Source organism: Schistocerca gregaria, chromosome 5 (assembly GCF_023897955.1).
Source record: "Schistocerca gregaria isolate iqSchGreg1 chromosome 5, iqSchGreg1.2, whole genome shotgun sequence".
Lineage (NCBI taxonomy): Eukaryota > Metazoa > Arthropoda > Insecta > Orthoptera > Acrididae > Schistocerca > Schistocerca gregaria.
This window is the reverse complement of record NC_064924.1, coordinates 165497344-165514259: the sequence shown is the minus strand read 5'-3', so window position 1 is coordinate 165514259 and position 16916 is coordinate 165497344. Positions and strand designations below refer to the sequence as shown.

General features: G+C 38.7%; 1 protein-coding gene across 2 annotated transcripts in view; it reads left to right on the top strand.

The window, feature by feature from the left end:
• The window catches only part of LOC126273114 (dedicator of cytokinesis protein 9), a 319479-nt gene that overhangs the window by 163789 nt on the left and 138774 nt on the right, over positions 1-16916 (top strand). For both annotated transcript variants that reach the window (XM_049976565.1, XM_049976564.1), the window contains 3 exons: positions 3160-3355; positions 3443-3621; positions 12489-12783. In XM_049976565.1, coding sequence (XP_049832522.1) covers positions 3160-3355; positions 3443-3621; positions 12489-12783 — 670 coding nt within the window. The remainder of the gene's footprint in view (positions 1-3159; positions 3356-3442; positions 3622-12488; positions 12784-16916) is intronic.

Here is a 16916-nt window from a genome sequence, read left to right as displayed (position 1 = left end):
CATAGAATGCAGCACAGTGGTTGCACCTTAGCTTGTAGATCACACGACTCGTTTCACAGGTAGAGCTGCCTTTGATGGGATAGGTGATGTTTGTGACCAGATTGGCGTATGTGGTGGTGGGGGATGTATGGGACTGGCCTTCCATCTAGGTCTGTTACAGGGGCATGAGCCATGAGACAAAGAATTGGGAGCAGGGGTTGTTTAGGGATGGACGAGTATATTGTGCAAGTTTGGTGGATGGCAGGTGTGAATGATAGTGGGCAGGACAGTTGTCATTTCAGGGCATGACGAGAGGTAGTTCAAACCCTGGCGGAGAATATAATACAGTCTTTCCAGTCCTGGTTGGTACTGAGCTACGAGAAGAATGCTCCTCTGTGGCCAGACATAGGGTCTTTGGGAGGTGGTGGGAGACTGGAAAGATAAGGCACAGGAGATTTGCTTTTGTTCAAGGTTGGGACCAGTCAATGAAGGCTTCAGTGAGACATTCACTATATTTTGAGAGGGACTGCTTGTCACTGCAGATGTGACAACCACAAGTGGCTAGGCTGTGTAGAAGGGACTTCTTGGTATTGAACGGGTGGTAGCTGTCGAAGTGGAGATATTGCTGGTGGTTAGTAGGTTTGATATAGATGGAGGTACTGATGTAGTCATTTTTGAGGCGGAGGGCAACATCTATGAACATGGCTTGTTGCATTAAGTAGGACCAGGTGAAGCAAATGGGGGAAGTTGTTTGAGATTCTGGAGGAATGTGGATAGGGTGTCCTCACACTGGATCCAGATCACAAAGATGTCATCAGGGAATCTGAACCAGGTGAGCTTTTCTGAATTGTGCAGGTGGCAACTATCCTTGCAATATGTCCTACTTTCCCATAACCTCCTGGCTTCGACCTTCGTTAGTCATTGTCCTCACCCATCCAGCCCATTTCCTGTTCCCATTCCAGCACTATACAGTTGTCATTCCACCATCGCACCCAGCATTCTTACTTCTCTCCTTTTCCACTACACCTGCCCCCCCCCCCTCCACCCCTTCCCCACCTTACCCCTTCCCCACCTTACCCCTTCCCTCCGTCCAACCTCCCGATTGCATGTAGCTTCCCTACCCTCTGTCCACCTCGTCCCTGTGTGCTCGTCAGCAGCACTTCACCATCCGCTGCCCCTGCGCCTGCCCTACTGTCCTTCCCTCTCCCTGCCCCAGCCTCCTCCTTTCCTCCAGCCAGTCGCCACTCCCAGCATGCACTGGTGCTTCTGCTCGCAGTGTGGCTGAGACTGCAGTTGTGTGTGTGTGTGTGTGTGTGTGTGTGTGTGTGTGTGTGTGTGTGTGTGTGGTGCCTATTTTTCATGAAGGCCTTACTGGCTGAAAGCTTTATTTGTGACAGTCTTTTTTTGTGCCTATCTGCTACTCAGCATCTCTGCTATACCATGAGTAGCAACTTTCCTTTTCATAATACTGTTACATTCCATCCCGGATTTTCTATTGTTTGAAAATATAATGAAACACCTCGTGTACCATGTCACGTATGCCTTTGTAGCACCCCCCCCCCCCCCCCCCCCCACACACACACACAAACACACACACACACACACACACAGTTGGTCGCATTTATGTAGAAGGAAGGGTGTCATCCATCAGCAGTGATCAAGTAAAAAATGGACAGTGAGTGTGAAACCATAACTTTTTAAGTTTGTTGTCTCAAAATAAATTTCATTGTAAGACACTTTCATGAATACTTTGCACGATGTCAACACAAGTGTGGATGGCACACTGCAAGCTCTGTTCTACATAAAACTGTACTCGTCTTACCACACAACATTCATCTGATGGTTTAGTGACATAAGGGAAAATTGGGTGAGAGAAAGAGCTATCCAGATCTTGGCATCAGTTTGTTACTTTTGGTGGCAGGACTAGTGATAAAAAATAAACAAATGGCTGTGTTTAATTTGGAGAGTATGTAGCATAAATTAATTAGTTATAAATTGCATTTATTTGGCAACACATGTTGTAGCAGTGTCCATAAAGTTCAAATACTGTCATTAACATTTTGCCTACATCATGTAAACTTCAAAAGTCACTGTTAATTAACAAATCTGTGAGACCTGATAGTGACATCTAAATCATTACTGTCAGAGCATTTGGTATTAATTCTACAGTGAAAGTGTGTAAGGCACGACACAGGGCAGATGAGCTGTCAGGATTGTGTCTGAGCAACAAGTGTTCTGTTTGGTTAACCTTATTACTGCTTCGTACTGTGAATAATAATGTCTGCTTGTTTCTGTGTATGTGCGGATGGATATGTGTGTGTGTGCAAGTGTATACCTGTCCTTTTTTCCCCTTAAGGTAAGTCTTTCCGCTCCTGGGATTGGGATGACTCCTTACCCTCTCCCTTAAAACCCACATTCTTTCGTCTTTCCCTCTCCTTCCCTCTTTCCTGAAGAAGCAACCGTTGGCTGCGAAAGCTTGAATTTTGTGTGTATGTTTATGTTTGTTTGTGTGTCTATCGACCTGCCAGCGCTTTTGTTTGGTAAGTCACATCATCTTTGTTTTTAGAATAATATAGTCTGTATGACTTCATGTACTGAAGCCAGTTGTTTTTGTTATCAGTGTTTTAGTAATTTTAAAATATTATTGTAGCATAGCGTATAAATAAATAGACTTTCCCTGATATTTTTATCTTTAATAGTTGTTGGATTTTGTTGATAATTAGTAATCACACTTGGCACTTTGGCAACTATTTAGTTAGCTCCATCTAAAATTGAAAGTGGGAAAATGCATGTAGCACAACATATATTCTTGCAAGAGAACTAATTTAACTCCCTGATTGTAAATAAGTGTTTTTTATTTTCACACACAAAGTCAGTTGAAATTATAAACATATCTGTCACTGAAAGAAGAGGAGTTGTTAGTTGCTCAGAATCTACAACATGAATTATTACCACCTATCCTTCATTCTACAAGCCCCATTTGTATTGCACATATATGCATTAATTAATAAGTGTCATTGTTTACTATATGAGTTATGTTTACTGAATATTGAAATTTTTGGCCTGTTAGAAATTCTTTAAAATTTTAATTTTTGTCAGAAATTTATAGGTTTATCTATAGAAAATAAGAAGTTCATAGTGTGGTCACTGATATTCTCATGATTTCTGTTGTGTTTCCAGAGATGTCTAACATTCATGGACAGAGGCTATGTGTTTAAACTAATTAACTCTTACATGGACAAGTTCAATCCAGGAGATCCAAAAACTCTTCATGAGTGTAAATTTGTTTTTTTGCAAATTATTTGCTCACATGAACACTATGTGGCCTTCAATCTTCCAATACGCCATTCAAGAATAGGACTTAAAGGAAGATCAGGTAATAAATAAACTTGTAGCTCAATTTCTTAGCAGTCATTTTATGTTATAAATTACATTCATACTACAATAGTAATTGCTTTTTCAGATTATGTTGATGGCTTCTGTCTGTCAGAAGAATTTTGCAAGCAACATTTCCTGGTTGGTCTTCTGCTTCAGGAAGTGAGAACTTCACTAAATGAAGTCTCTCAGATTAGAAAAATTGCTATCTCCACTCTTCGAGACTTATTAGCAAAACACGAACTTGATGACAGATATCAAAATAAGGTATATCTAAAGTAAAAAAATGTATTTTAGTTCATAACACATTAAAATTATTGGAGTTGTTCCTTGTGTGATGTTTAATCAGTGAAATTGTATGCCCAAGTTGCAGTACCAACAAACGGAAATTATTGCTCCATCTTTCACAGTTTTGGTGAGAAAATTCGTGTTTCTACATTTATTGTCAATGATGGTACTTTGTTATTTCCCAGAAGATATCAAATCAAAAGAAGTAATTATGGTAGCACAGTTATGACACATTTTGGTATTGTAATTTTATAAAAGAAAAACATGAAAATGTAAATGAAGCAGTGGCTGCAGTCTCCAGATTCTGATATTTATAGACGTGAGATTAAGTATTAAGTCATGGTCATAGTCATATGCACTTGTCTAGGTGAATTATTATTATTATTATTATTATTATTATTACAAGCATATGTATGAAAAATAGTACTGGCTTCATAAATTAATTTTTGCTATAGTCGATATAATTGACCTGAGAGATTCAGCAACTGTTTAGGTAACTAACATAATTCTCATTGATTATTCTGTCTCAGTTGCACATTTTTAAAATTAGATTACATGTTTTGATCATTTTGGATCATCTTCAGATATAAGTAGTTGTGACAGCAATCCATCCTGTCTACTCAGAACCACATATCAGAGTGCAGTACTCTGATATGTGATTCTGAGCAGACAAAATGGATTGTTGATGCAACTACTTAGATCAGAAGATGATCCAGAGTGATCGAAACATGTAATCTAATTAAAAAATATGCAACTGACATGGAACAATAAATGAGTTATCTTAATTAATTTTACATTAATTAGACTAAAATAAATATGAGGTTTGGAACTTAAATATTTGGCAACTATTTATTTACAATTACAAAATAGATATATTTTTCAAAATTTTACTGTCCTTAAAAAGTAGTTAACCAGCACCTTGTATAATCCATTGCCAGTGATGTGGAAGTCTTATGATACACTTAGCAATGCCAATTGTGCTGATAGTGTGAGCAGAGCATCTATTGCCTGACGAATTTCTGAGAATTTCTGATTGCCTGACAAATCTCTGTAAAATTTCTGAAGCAAATGCTTCATTTTAGGAGTCAGATTGACATCATGAGGGCTAAAGTTCGCAGAGTGTGGTGGGTAGTACAGTGCTTTCCAGCTACTATTGATCAAACAAATTAGTCTGAACTTGCACCATATATGCCTGAGCGTTGTGCTACAAAACAATGGATAGGTCTTGCAGAAAATGTTACCCTTCTTTCTTTAACCTGGTCACATGCTGTGCCCAAAAATGAGCGGCTTATACAGGGAAGTAGTGATGATTTGCCATTTGTGCACCCAGGTTCATTGTTGAGTACACCATCGCAGGCGCTCCTGTCTACGATGCAGCATCAAGGGTAACCGCAGTGATGGTCTCCGAGCTGATAGTCCATTCTGCAGCAAACATCGTCGAACTGTTCGTGCAGATGGTTGTCGTCTTGCAAACATCCCCATCTGTTGACTCAGGGATCGAGACGTGGCTGCAAAATCCATTACAACTATGTGGATAAGATGCCTGTCATCTCTACTGCTAGTGATATGAGGCCGTTGGAGTCGAGCACGGCATTCCGTATTACCTTCCTGAACCCACCGATTCCATATTCTGCTAACAGTCATTGGATCTCGACCAACGTGAGCAGCAATGTCGCGATACAATAAACCGCAATTGCAATAGGCTACAATCCGACCTTTATCAAAGTCGGAAACGTGATGGTACTCATTTATCCTCCTTACACAAGGCATCACGACGACGTTTCAGCAGGCAATGCCTGTCAACTGCTGTTTGTGTATGAGAAATCGGTTGGAAACTTTCCTCATGTCAGCACCTTGTAGGTGTTGCCACCGGCGCCAACTTTGTGTGAATGCTCTGAAAAGCTAATCACTTGCGGATCACAGCATCATCTTCCTGTCGCAATTTTAATTGCCAGTAGTGTATTTTCGTGCCATAGGACTACATCTGGTTATAACCAGTCCCTATTTTGACATGCTTGAGTTATTCGGTGTACTATTGGATATAGCAGTCTTCCATGCATGACATTTTGGCTATGTAACTTGTCACCTAAATCAGGTGCAATTGGAGACTGATTGGAGACTGCCTTCCCGCCCCTTCTACGGTCTATGCTTGCCACCTTCTTTTGCTGTCTTGGACCACTTATGTGGGCACTACCCTTGGGAATCAACAATGTCTGTTGCTTTGCCTGCGGTCTGCTCCCACTGCTTTCCCACTTTGTATGCAGACTGCTTCCACATGCACCACACTTGGGAGACCACACTGTCTGACATCCAAAATGCCGCTCTCACCCACAGGTATTGCCCTTGAGTTTTTTGTTTTGGTCCAAGTCGATTGATCACTTCCTGTTTGCAGTTCATGTGTGTTTGTGTCATAGTGGGATGTTCTGTTGTTAGTCCGTCCTGCTTGGCAACATGCTTGAGGCTTGTGTGTTGATGGGATCTATATCTGTTGGGCCTTTAACAGATTCAGTGCAGACTCTCAAGCTTTACTCATCTAATAGTTCTTGTCCTGATTGATTAGGTTTTCTTTTAGTTTAATTTTGAATGACTCCATCACTGTGCTGTTCCAGTGTCTGGGCCAGGATTCTTGTGTCTTCCTAGCTCATGGAATAATCAAGTTCCAAGCAGTGTTCAGCACAGTTTTAATTTGCCAGGAAGTTTCATATCAGCGCACACACTGCTGCAGAGTGAAAATCTCATTCTGGAAACATCCCTCAGGCTATGGCTAAGCCATGTCTCCACAGTATCCTTTCTTCCAGGAGTGCTGGTTCTGCAAGGGTCATAGAAGAGCTTCTGTGAAGTTTGGAAGGTAGGAGATGAGGTACTGGGGGAATTGAAGCTGTGAGGACGGGTCGTGAGTCGTGCTTGGGTAGCTCAGATGGTAGAGCACTTGCCCGCGAAAGGCAAAGGTTCCGAGTTCGAGTCTTGGTTCTGCACACAGTTTTAATTTGGCAGTAAGTTTCAACAATTCTTGTAGTTTGTCCAACATATATGTCACATTGGTGAGGTGTACTACAAATTTATAGCTTTCGTAAACCAAGGTCACCTAATTCAGCAGCACAGAAGCCATAAGCATGCTGCCAGGTAGAATGAACTGAGAGCAAAATGTTCCAGAGGGACACAAACGATAATGGATTGCAAACAGAACATGACCATTTGACTTGGATGAAAAATAGGTTAGCGTAGGGCAGCATCTAGGTGTGTGGATAGCAATCAGAATTTCAGACGATGGAGACACTTGAGGGTGATGCCTTTGGGAGCTGACCGTAGATGGCATGAGAAGCCAGAAGGCACGAATTACAGGCACGCTCCATCCAACATTCAGTCATAGGTAGCATATCATGCAAAGAAGATTATGATCTCTGGCAATACACCCAACGACTAGAGAATGTTAGCAAATTGCCAAGAAATTCTGAAGAATCACAAGTTCCTTGTTTGTTGTGATAATTCCTAAATTGCCATTCTAGCCTTGTGTTTATCCATAGAACGATAAACATTTACTTTTGTTTTGTATTTTACATAAAAAGACTATTATCTTTAAGAAAAATCTTCTAAAACACATGCCTGGTCCTCTTTCTAATATTTCTTGATCCGTTGCTTCCTTCCATTGATCTCCAGGATTTGATTTCCTAGCTCCTTGAATCGTTTGTGGTTCTCCATGATATGTTAAAACAGCAGCTACTCTATCTCAATTGCTCATTGGATGTTTACCTCTCTACCATTCATGTAACTTTTGCACTGTGGTTAAATTATTCATCACATCTTATTGAGCCATTATGTAGTCTTCACTTTTATCACTATCATCAGCATTTTCTTCAGTTTGAGTTGTGGTATCGTGAAAGACTTAAAATACATCATAATTCCTGAAACAGGAACACGCTCTCTTCTGAAGCAATTCCTGTTCTTCGAAAAGTATGATGTAGAATCAGCTAGTATAATTCCACTTTGAATTCATTAAACATGTAACAGCCTTAATTTTGTTTGTCCATAATTGTTTTGAATACTGTCTCAGTTCATTTGAAAATGTGGACCAACCACAACTAGGTCTGGTAGTCCAGTTCACACCTCTAGTTTATTCACTAACTTACCAGTTAACTACAACTGAGCATTTCATGTGTATTTTTTCTCAAGGCACATTCAATAAGCACCATTTCTGGTCATAAATTTTATGCTGCATAGCTTTGTCCGGAAACAGCCTATGTTTTGCAATGTCTATGGCAACCCTATGAAAACAGCTTTTAATATCTGGATAAAAGAAGTGTTTCTGCAATGGAAATTATTGAATGTGGAAAGAGAAAGGATAGATTTGGTACTCCTGGTGGAGGAGAAAGTTGGGAAAGGTAAGACTAGAAACGTTAAAACAAAGTAAGGATGGATCACAGACTCCAACACAGTAACTATCTCACCAACAGTGTAGTGTAGTGTGTTGGAATCCTTGCTGTTCATGTTGTATGTTAATTACCTTGCAGACAATATGCAGATGATACAGTTATCGATAATGAAGTACTGTCTGAAGGAAGCTGCATAAATATTCAGACGTTGATAAGATTTTAAAGTGGTGCAGAGATTGACAACTTGCTGTAAATGCTCAGAAATACAAAATTGTGCACTTCTCAAAAAAGAAAAAAAGAGTGGTATACTCTGACCATAATATCAGTGGGTCACAGTTGGAATCGGCCTACTCATAGAAATACCTGGGTGTAACACTTAGTAGAGATATGAAATGTAACGTACACACAGGCTCTGCTGTGGGCAAAGCAAGCACTAGACATCAGTTTATTGGGAGAATACTGGGAAAGTGGAATCAGTTGACAAAGGAGATTGCTTGCGAATCCTCGTGTGACCCATTATAGAATTTTGCTCAAGTATGTGGGAATTGTATCAAGTAGAACTAAGAGGGGATATTGAATGGATACAGAAAAGGGTACCATGAATTGTCATAGTTTTGTCTGGCTCAGGGAGTATGTCACAATGATGCTGAAAAAGTGAACTTGCAGACGCTTGAAGGTAGACGTAAACTATCCTGAGAAGGTATAATAACAAAGTTTCAAGAACTGGCATTAAATAATGACTCCAGAAATGTACTACAACCCCCTATGTATTGGTCACATAGGGATTGTGAGGACAAGATTGTAATAATTACAGCACAAACAGAGGCCTTCAGACAATCATTTTTCCCACGCTCCACACATAAAAGGAGCGGGAAGAAACCCTAATAACTGATGTAATAGGACAGATCCTCTGCCATGCACTTCATGGTTGTTTGCGGAATATAGATGTAGGTGGAGCTATAGAAGGAAATCTAAATAGGGAAAAATATAACTGACAGCTGGAGCCTTGTGTCAGTGTGCATAGTTCATACAGATTATGAACTCCCTGAAGTCGATGGCACTTAACTATTACCACTCTGTGTCAGCGGCATTGAAAAATGTATCTCAAGATGCATTTCTGGATACATCAGTCAACCCGTGCACTTCAGTTTGCTTAATATAGTCACAAGGCTTTTGACGTTCTATCTGATTTTTCGTTTTCTATATACTTTTAATTTTCCAAAAATACTTAATCACTATTGATCTAATTTAAAGTTCAAAAATAATGTTTTAACTAGCTCTCACTCTGTCTTTTTCATAAGTAATCACTGCAATAAATGTTAATACTAAATTCTTCACACTTACAGAAATATAAGCACATAATCATACAAAAACACCATATATTTAATATACATTAACACTAAAAGTTAACAGACATCTGAAGTCTGCACACTCATTCCAAAATTGTTGACAAAAATCTGTCAAGTATATGTTTCTCTAGTTTAATTTAATTGGGCATTAAAATCAATTAATCTGTCCTAAATGTGCTGATAAGCCTACCACATCTGGTGAAAGAGGTGTATTGATAGTTAGTTTGAATAAATCACAACTACCATCTTCCAAAGTTGACAAAGTGGAATGGAAAATTTCTACCTTGCTTAAATCTGTATCTGATTTTGAAGTATTCAGACTGACACTCTTTGTCTGAGGTTTGTTTTGATCCAACCTTTAACTCAACAAAACTTGTAACTAATATATTTACCACTAAATCAGATCATACAAGTAATCCAAAATGTAACTCATTTGTTCTTTTTATGACAGTAGATTCTAATTCAGCTATTTGATTATTTATTTTGAAGTTTTCTTTTTATGAGTCTGTGATGTGTTCTTCAGGTCTCTGGACCTGCTTATGTAATTTGTCTTTTAAATCAACACTAGCAATTTCTAGTCTGTTATTAACTTCAGCAATTGTTCCTTTGACTCAGTCAGAGCCTTTTCAAATCTAGTACCTTGATCAACTGGGTTCCTTTTAATAGTTTCCAACTCATCACCTTGAGATTTGATACTTGCACTGGTAGTATCTAGTTTAGTATATTAAGTTGGCATTGTTTTTATTAGTTGTTTCCTCCTAATGTTTAATTCAGACATGGTGCTAAACATTTCCTCTGTTCTTCTTGTCCACACTGGTAATAACAAGTTAATAAATAATGTATCCCATTAAATTTTGTCACACCTACAGAGTTAATTCCATTAAATCAATCTTTCAAACAGAAACACACTTTAACTACCCCAAAATACAACCAAACAAAATTTTAAAAAATCAATTTAGTTTTGATACAACGCATTGAAGAGCAATTCTCTGCATTGTTATGTTATTGGAACGACATCACTGCAACTCTTTGAAGCTGCATTGCTTTTGGCAGGTGAGCAGTTGCCATTGTTACTACCTGCTGCTGTGGTGTAGTTTTGGAATAGATGAAACAGTTGTTGTCCTTTATAGCCTCAGCCACCAGTTTTCAAAATCATAGACCTTAATAAGCTCTTCTGATAAGTAATTGTTATTGATTGATTTAATGATTATTCATTGATAGATTAATTATTATTATGAAGTCTGTGAATCCTTGTGAGAAGTAATTACTGAACTGCTTTGTTGCAATATTTCCACTGCTGACCACATTACTAAAGACAACAGCAATATACGTCAAAACTTCTTCCCTCAATAAAGACAGCAGCAATTTTCATCAAAAATTCTTCCCTCAAAAATTGTTAATTTGTTCTTGTTTTGTTTTTAATGTGTTTTTGTTGTCTAAATTTCTTTGGTTCTCAGTAGAGAATAAAGCATTTTCTGGTTTGATTTTTGTGTGAGAATGCTTTCTTCAGATTAAGAGTGTTGGTACTCTTAAATTTTGAACTGCTACATCTTGAAATAATGTTCAAACAAACTGTATAGTTTGAATTAATGTGGACTTCTTCAGTGCAGGAGCTCCATGCTGAAAACTGTAGACTATCTAAAACTTTTGAACCATGATTTTAATAGCTAATTTAAATAAACCTCCAAAACAATTATGTGGCCCCAGTAAGAACAATACTTTAAGCAGCTTACATTCAGTTTTTTTTGCTAATAAAAATTCATCTTTAGTTCTGTATGACAAGAGTAAAAAATACTATTTTTTTAATTGTTGCTATGTACCTAATGTTTGTCACTTATTAATCAGTTCATTAGTTGATGTCCATCTCTCTGCCAGATCCATAAAAATCACCCTTCACATCAAACCCACCAATGTCCAACAGTTCCTCTACATCATTAGCTTACACCGTCTTTGAACCATAACATCTCCCTTGTACAGTGGGTGCACAGTAATGAATAAATATATTATGTGTTTTAAAGGTTGTACCAGGCTTTCCACAATTGGGAATTACACCCCTCCACCCTAGTTCCATTTTCTTCAAACATGATCCACAGACAGATTTTCCATATTCCATGCCAATTCTCTCATACTTCTAACGCTCTACCTATTCCTACTAACCAGCTATAGCTGATTATTCAATGTAACACAGATTAGAAGAGCTGTGCCTTATTCTCCACCAGGATGTTGATTGCAATAAAGAGAGGTTCTGCTGCCCACCAAATCTATCCACAGATTATATTATTTTGGTCTTATGACATTCTTACATCCAACATGGATTGTATCCATGTGAAAGATCCAGATGCAAGGCTTACCCTTCCTAATAATTCTGTACCAGTCCTGCAACAGGTATACAGGGCATAGAGAACCCCTGGAATGTAGACATACCATATAACCACTTCCTCTACAACATCAGCATAGCCTTTCACAGGGACATGGTTACCAACCGGATGTCCACCAAGGTTAGTGGGTCATAGCTGGTCTGTGTTCATGGGGAAAGACAAACAGCCAGTGTCAGAGCATGTCACTGAACACAAGTGCATGGTTGACATAAAAGGCTGCTTCACAATGTACAGTATCTGACATTGCTTATGTAACCTTGTTCCTTGGGTTGGCAGTACCCAAAAGGGTGATGATGTGCTGTATGATATTTGACTATGCACAGAAAGATTTTTGTGTGTCTTATTGTGCTGTATCTGTTTGAAGCACCAAACACTGATAAGCAGTCAGTCCCTCTCATGCCCCAGTGTCAGAGCTTGCATTGTAAGGACAGTTTGCTGTAGCAATTGAGAAGGCCGCACACCTGCTTTTTGTAGTGTTGGATCTAGGTGTAGATCAGGAACATATGTGTCTGTAAAGATTATATAAAATATTTCAGTTGCTTCAAAAAAATTAGGTGCTAGTGTTAGGTTAGCACCAACTGTCCCTGTTTAACAGAAGACAAGGATGAGTTTTGAGGAAATTATATTTGTTGTTTATTGTAAATCTTTCTATTTCTTAGTGACTGTGCATGAATGTTTTTGGATTACTTGTCAGATATTACTTGTTTGTATTTATGTATTCACCACATTTTTTTCTGAACTCTGTTTAGGGTCAAATGGCACGTATTGCTGCTATTTACTTACCATGGCTGAGTATAGTGCTGGAGAATCTCAACCGTTTAAATGCATCATCAGATGGAAGCAAACATCTTGATCCTTGTAACAAACATAGTGCAGGCAGTCGATTATCAAGTAGTAGTTCCTTCTTGAATTTTAAAGATACAGCATCAATTGATACTCCAAAGTCGTCACATCGGTTCACTATGCTTGTAGATGGAAATCCATCATTCAGGTCATCAATGCACGTTAGAGATTCTTCATATTTAGCAGCTATTGCTGGTCAAGGTAAGTCCAAACACCTATATTGCGTGCACATGAGTAACCCAATAATGTTTAATGCAGATTAATCATTTTTTGATGTATGCTTGTAAATACCGGGTGAGGCAGCTAAGAAAGCCAACTGAAAGTTTTTACAGTGCGAGTAAATATATCGAAGTGTGGTTTTCGCTGAGTTATAGTGGACAATGTTGTGAATTTTTTAACATATGCAAGTAATTTTTAATGTTTATAGCTGACAAATTGTAACATTGGTATTTTTATTGAAAACTCCTCTTTTTTGTGGCACTGGAAAGAGTCTCTGAAGAGGATTTCTGTGACAAAGTACTTATGGAACTTAACCAAATAATAACAAGGTAACTGCACAGTAAACCACTAACTCTCTGACAGGAGCAGAGATCTTTCAAGTGTCTGCTGTAAAATTTAAATAAAAGTGAAGTTTTGCACTTCACAAAATGACGAAACATAGTATTCTGTCAATCAGTGAACTTATACAAATACCTGGAGGTAACAATTTCTAGGGTATAAAATAGATTTCACTTCATTTGTAGAATAGTAGCAAAATAGAATCAGTCTGCAAAGGAAACTGCTTACAAAACACTTGTGTGACCCATTGTAGAATATAGCTCATTGGTGTGAGACCTGTTCCAAATAGGGCTAACAGGTTATACTGAACATATACAAATAAGGGCATTCGCTTGACTCTTGGTGGAGCATCACCGATATGATGAAAAGCCTGAACTGGCAAACACTTGAAGATAGACATAAACTATCCCAAGAAACCATACTGGCAAAATCTAAAGAACAAACTTTAAGTAATTAATCTAGGAATATGCTCAACTGTATTGCTCCCATATAGATCGTGAAGACAAGGTTGGACTAATTACAGCATGCAAAGAGAGACTTAAGCAATCATTCTTCATGCAGTCCATCCCGTGAGTAAATGGAATGGAAAAAGCGTTGATAACTTATACAATGGGAGGTATCCTGCGCCATGCACTTCTCAGCGATGTGCAAAATATGGATAGAGATGTAGATACAATAGACATCTGCCTCATAAAACTATTCAGACTTTCACAGTATATTTGACAGTTGAAAAGATGGATGAACACTGTGTGATCAAAAGTATCTGGACACCGGGCTGAAAATGACTTACAAGTTCGTGGTGCCCTCCGTCAGTAAAACTGAAATTCAATATGGTGTTGGCCTGCCCTTAGCCTTGATGCGAGCTTCCACTCTCACAGGCATACGTTCAGTCAGGCACTGGAAAATTTATTGGGGAATAGCAGTCCAGTCTTCATGGAGTACTGCACTGAGGAGAGGTATCGATGTCAGTCGGTGAGGCTTAGCATGAAGTTGGCGTTCAAAACATCCTAAAGGTGTTCTATAGGATTCAAGTCAGGACTCTGTGCAGGCCAGTCCATTACAGGGACGTTATTGTCATGTAACCACTCTGCCACAGGCCGTGCATTATGAACAGGTGCTTGATCATGTTGAAAGATGCAATCACCATCCCCAAATTGCTCTTCAACAGTGGGAAGCAAGAAGGTGCTTAAAAAATCAATGTAGACTGTCCTGTGATAGTGCTATGCAAAACAATAATGGTTGTAAGTCCCCTGCATGAAAAACACGACCACACCATAACACCACCGTCTCCGAATTTTACTTTGGCACTGCACATGTGGCAGATGACATTCACCAGGCATTTGCCATACCCACACCCAGCTATCGGATCGTCACATTGTGTACTGTGATTCATCACTCCACGCATTTTTTTTTCCATGTTCAGTCATACAATGTTTACGCTCCTAATACCAAGCGAGGAGTTATTTGGCGTTAACCAGCGTGATATGTGGCTTATGAGCAGCTGCTTGACCGTGAAATCAAAGTTTTCTCATCTCTCGCCTAACTGTCATAGTACTTACAGTGGATCCTGATGCAGTTTGGAATTCCTGTGTGATGGTCCAGATGGAAGTCTGCCTATTACACATTACGACCCTCTCCAACTGTCTGTGGTCTCTGTCAGTCAACAGATGGGTTCGGCATGTACGCTTTTGTGCTGCACGTGTCCCTTCACGTTTCCACTTCACTATCACATAGGAGACAGTGGACCTAGGGATTTTTAGGAGTGTGGAAATCTTGTGTACAGACATATGACACAAGTGACACCCATCACCTGACCACGTTCGAAGTCCATGAATTCCACGGAACACCCAGTTCTGCTCTCTCACAATGACTAATGACTACTGGGGTTGTTGATATGGAGTACCTGGAAGTAGGTGGCAACACAATGCACCCAATATGAAAAACGTATGTTTTTGAGGGTGTCCGGATATTTTTGATCACATAGTGTAGATTTTGTTTATGATGAATTTTGCCGAATTGTTATAGGTACGAATCAGTTATCTGCTGAAAGGTACCACGATCATGCCAAGCTCTCATGATCTAAGTAAACACTATAAAAAAATTCTAAAAACTTGAACTGGGAAGAATAAAATAGGCCAATGGAAAAAAAACGGCAACAAAATTTTTAACTGTGATAAGACACAGTCCACATCAGTATAAGGAAGCTTGAGTGTGTGAGTGGAATCAGCTATGTAGTTTATGGTGTATAGTATACTCCATTGCATTTGATCCTTTCCCCATTTCACTCCCTTCCAGCTTCATGGCAGTGACTTTCAAATCAGCTACATTGTTCAGAACGATGTCTACAAAAACTGCAAAGTGATGTAGCATTTGTATGCAAGATTCTGCTAATACTGTTAAGGGAAGATGGGCAAAGACCTTGCCTGTCAATGTATTGTGTCTTAGTTTCAAGAACTGCATCATTGGTATGTTTTATTGATGGTATTCTAAATAGTCACAAGTATCTGCAAGTCTTAATACAAACATTCCACAGTTATTGAGAGACATCCCTCTGGACATAAGGCAATCCACGTGATACCAACATGACAGAGGTTCCATCCATTCTGCACAGATAGTTACAGACCTTCGTAAAAGAACATTTAGACCACATGGGATCAGTTGTTTGGAAAACACAAAGTGGCCTCCCCATTCACCAGACTAACATCTATGGACTTGTGAAACACTATATAACCCAGGATTGTGTTGTAATAAATTCATATGAAGTTCAATATGCAATAGTGCCTATTTTGTGAGAGGGATCAATTTGCAACTTGTATCAATGCTTAACATCAACATTCTGAGCATTTAACATGACAGCCACAATAATGAATATGTGAAGTATATCTGAATTAGGTATTTTCTTACATTTGATAGAGTGTGACAGACGTTTGTGGAACCTTATTTTGTGACAGGTGTGTTTTAATCTAGTTATTCCCTCACTCAGATGCAGATCACTTAGCATCCCTTCTGGATGTCTCGTTTGCTGAATAGGAATAAAAATCTAGAATCAGTCTCTAGGAGTGAATTGTAGCCCCTTGGTCAAGGGCCTGTAAATTACTGAGATAGGTAACCTGAATAGTTGTAAAAAACTACCTGTAGTCTGTATTCTGCTTGCTGACATTCAAGTATTCCTTAGCGGGAGAAAAACCTCTTAATTAATAGTGCAAAGTAGTGAGGAAATTGTTACTGATGTATTGTTATCACTGTTCCAAGAAAAAGCTCAAATATACATAGTTCCTTTTGTTAACATGCACCAAACAGTAAAACCTCGCTCAAATAATACTTTTTCCTCAGCACCTTGCACATTTCACATTTGAAATCCTATCAGAGTTCTATTAATTGTAGTCCCTGTTTATATCGAACATAAGCCACTTCTTTCAGTGATACTTTTGCTTAGCTAAAAAGTGGAAAATCTAGTTCTCCTTCCAAATTTTGGATATGGATGGCACACAAAAACTCACAAATTCGAAATGAATGAGGCTGTAACATTTAGTGTTTCGGATTTTCCTAATACTTTTATGAAAGTTTAAATTTATGAAATACAAATTTATTATGATCATGTCTCACTTATGAATATTTAAAGTTTTTCTCATATGCAGCTATCTGAGGCTCACGCTTGTGGCTTTAAGTTGCGGGATACATCACTAAGTGAGCATGTCAAGCAACTCTTGCAGACTACTCCAGACTGATCTAATGCAGTGCTTTTATCCTCTTTATGTGGATGGCAAACGGAACAC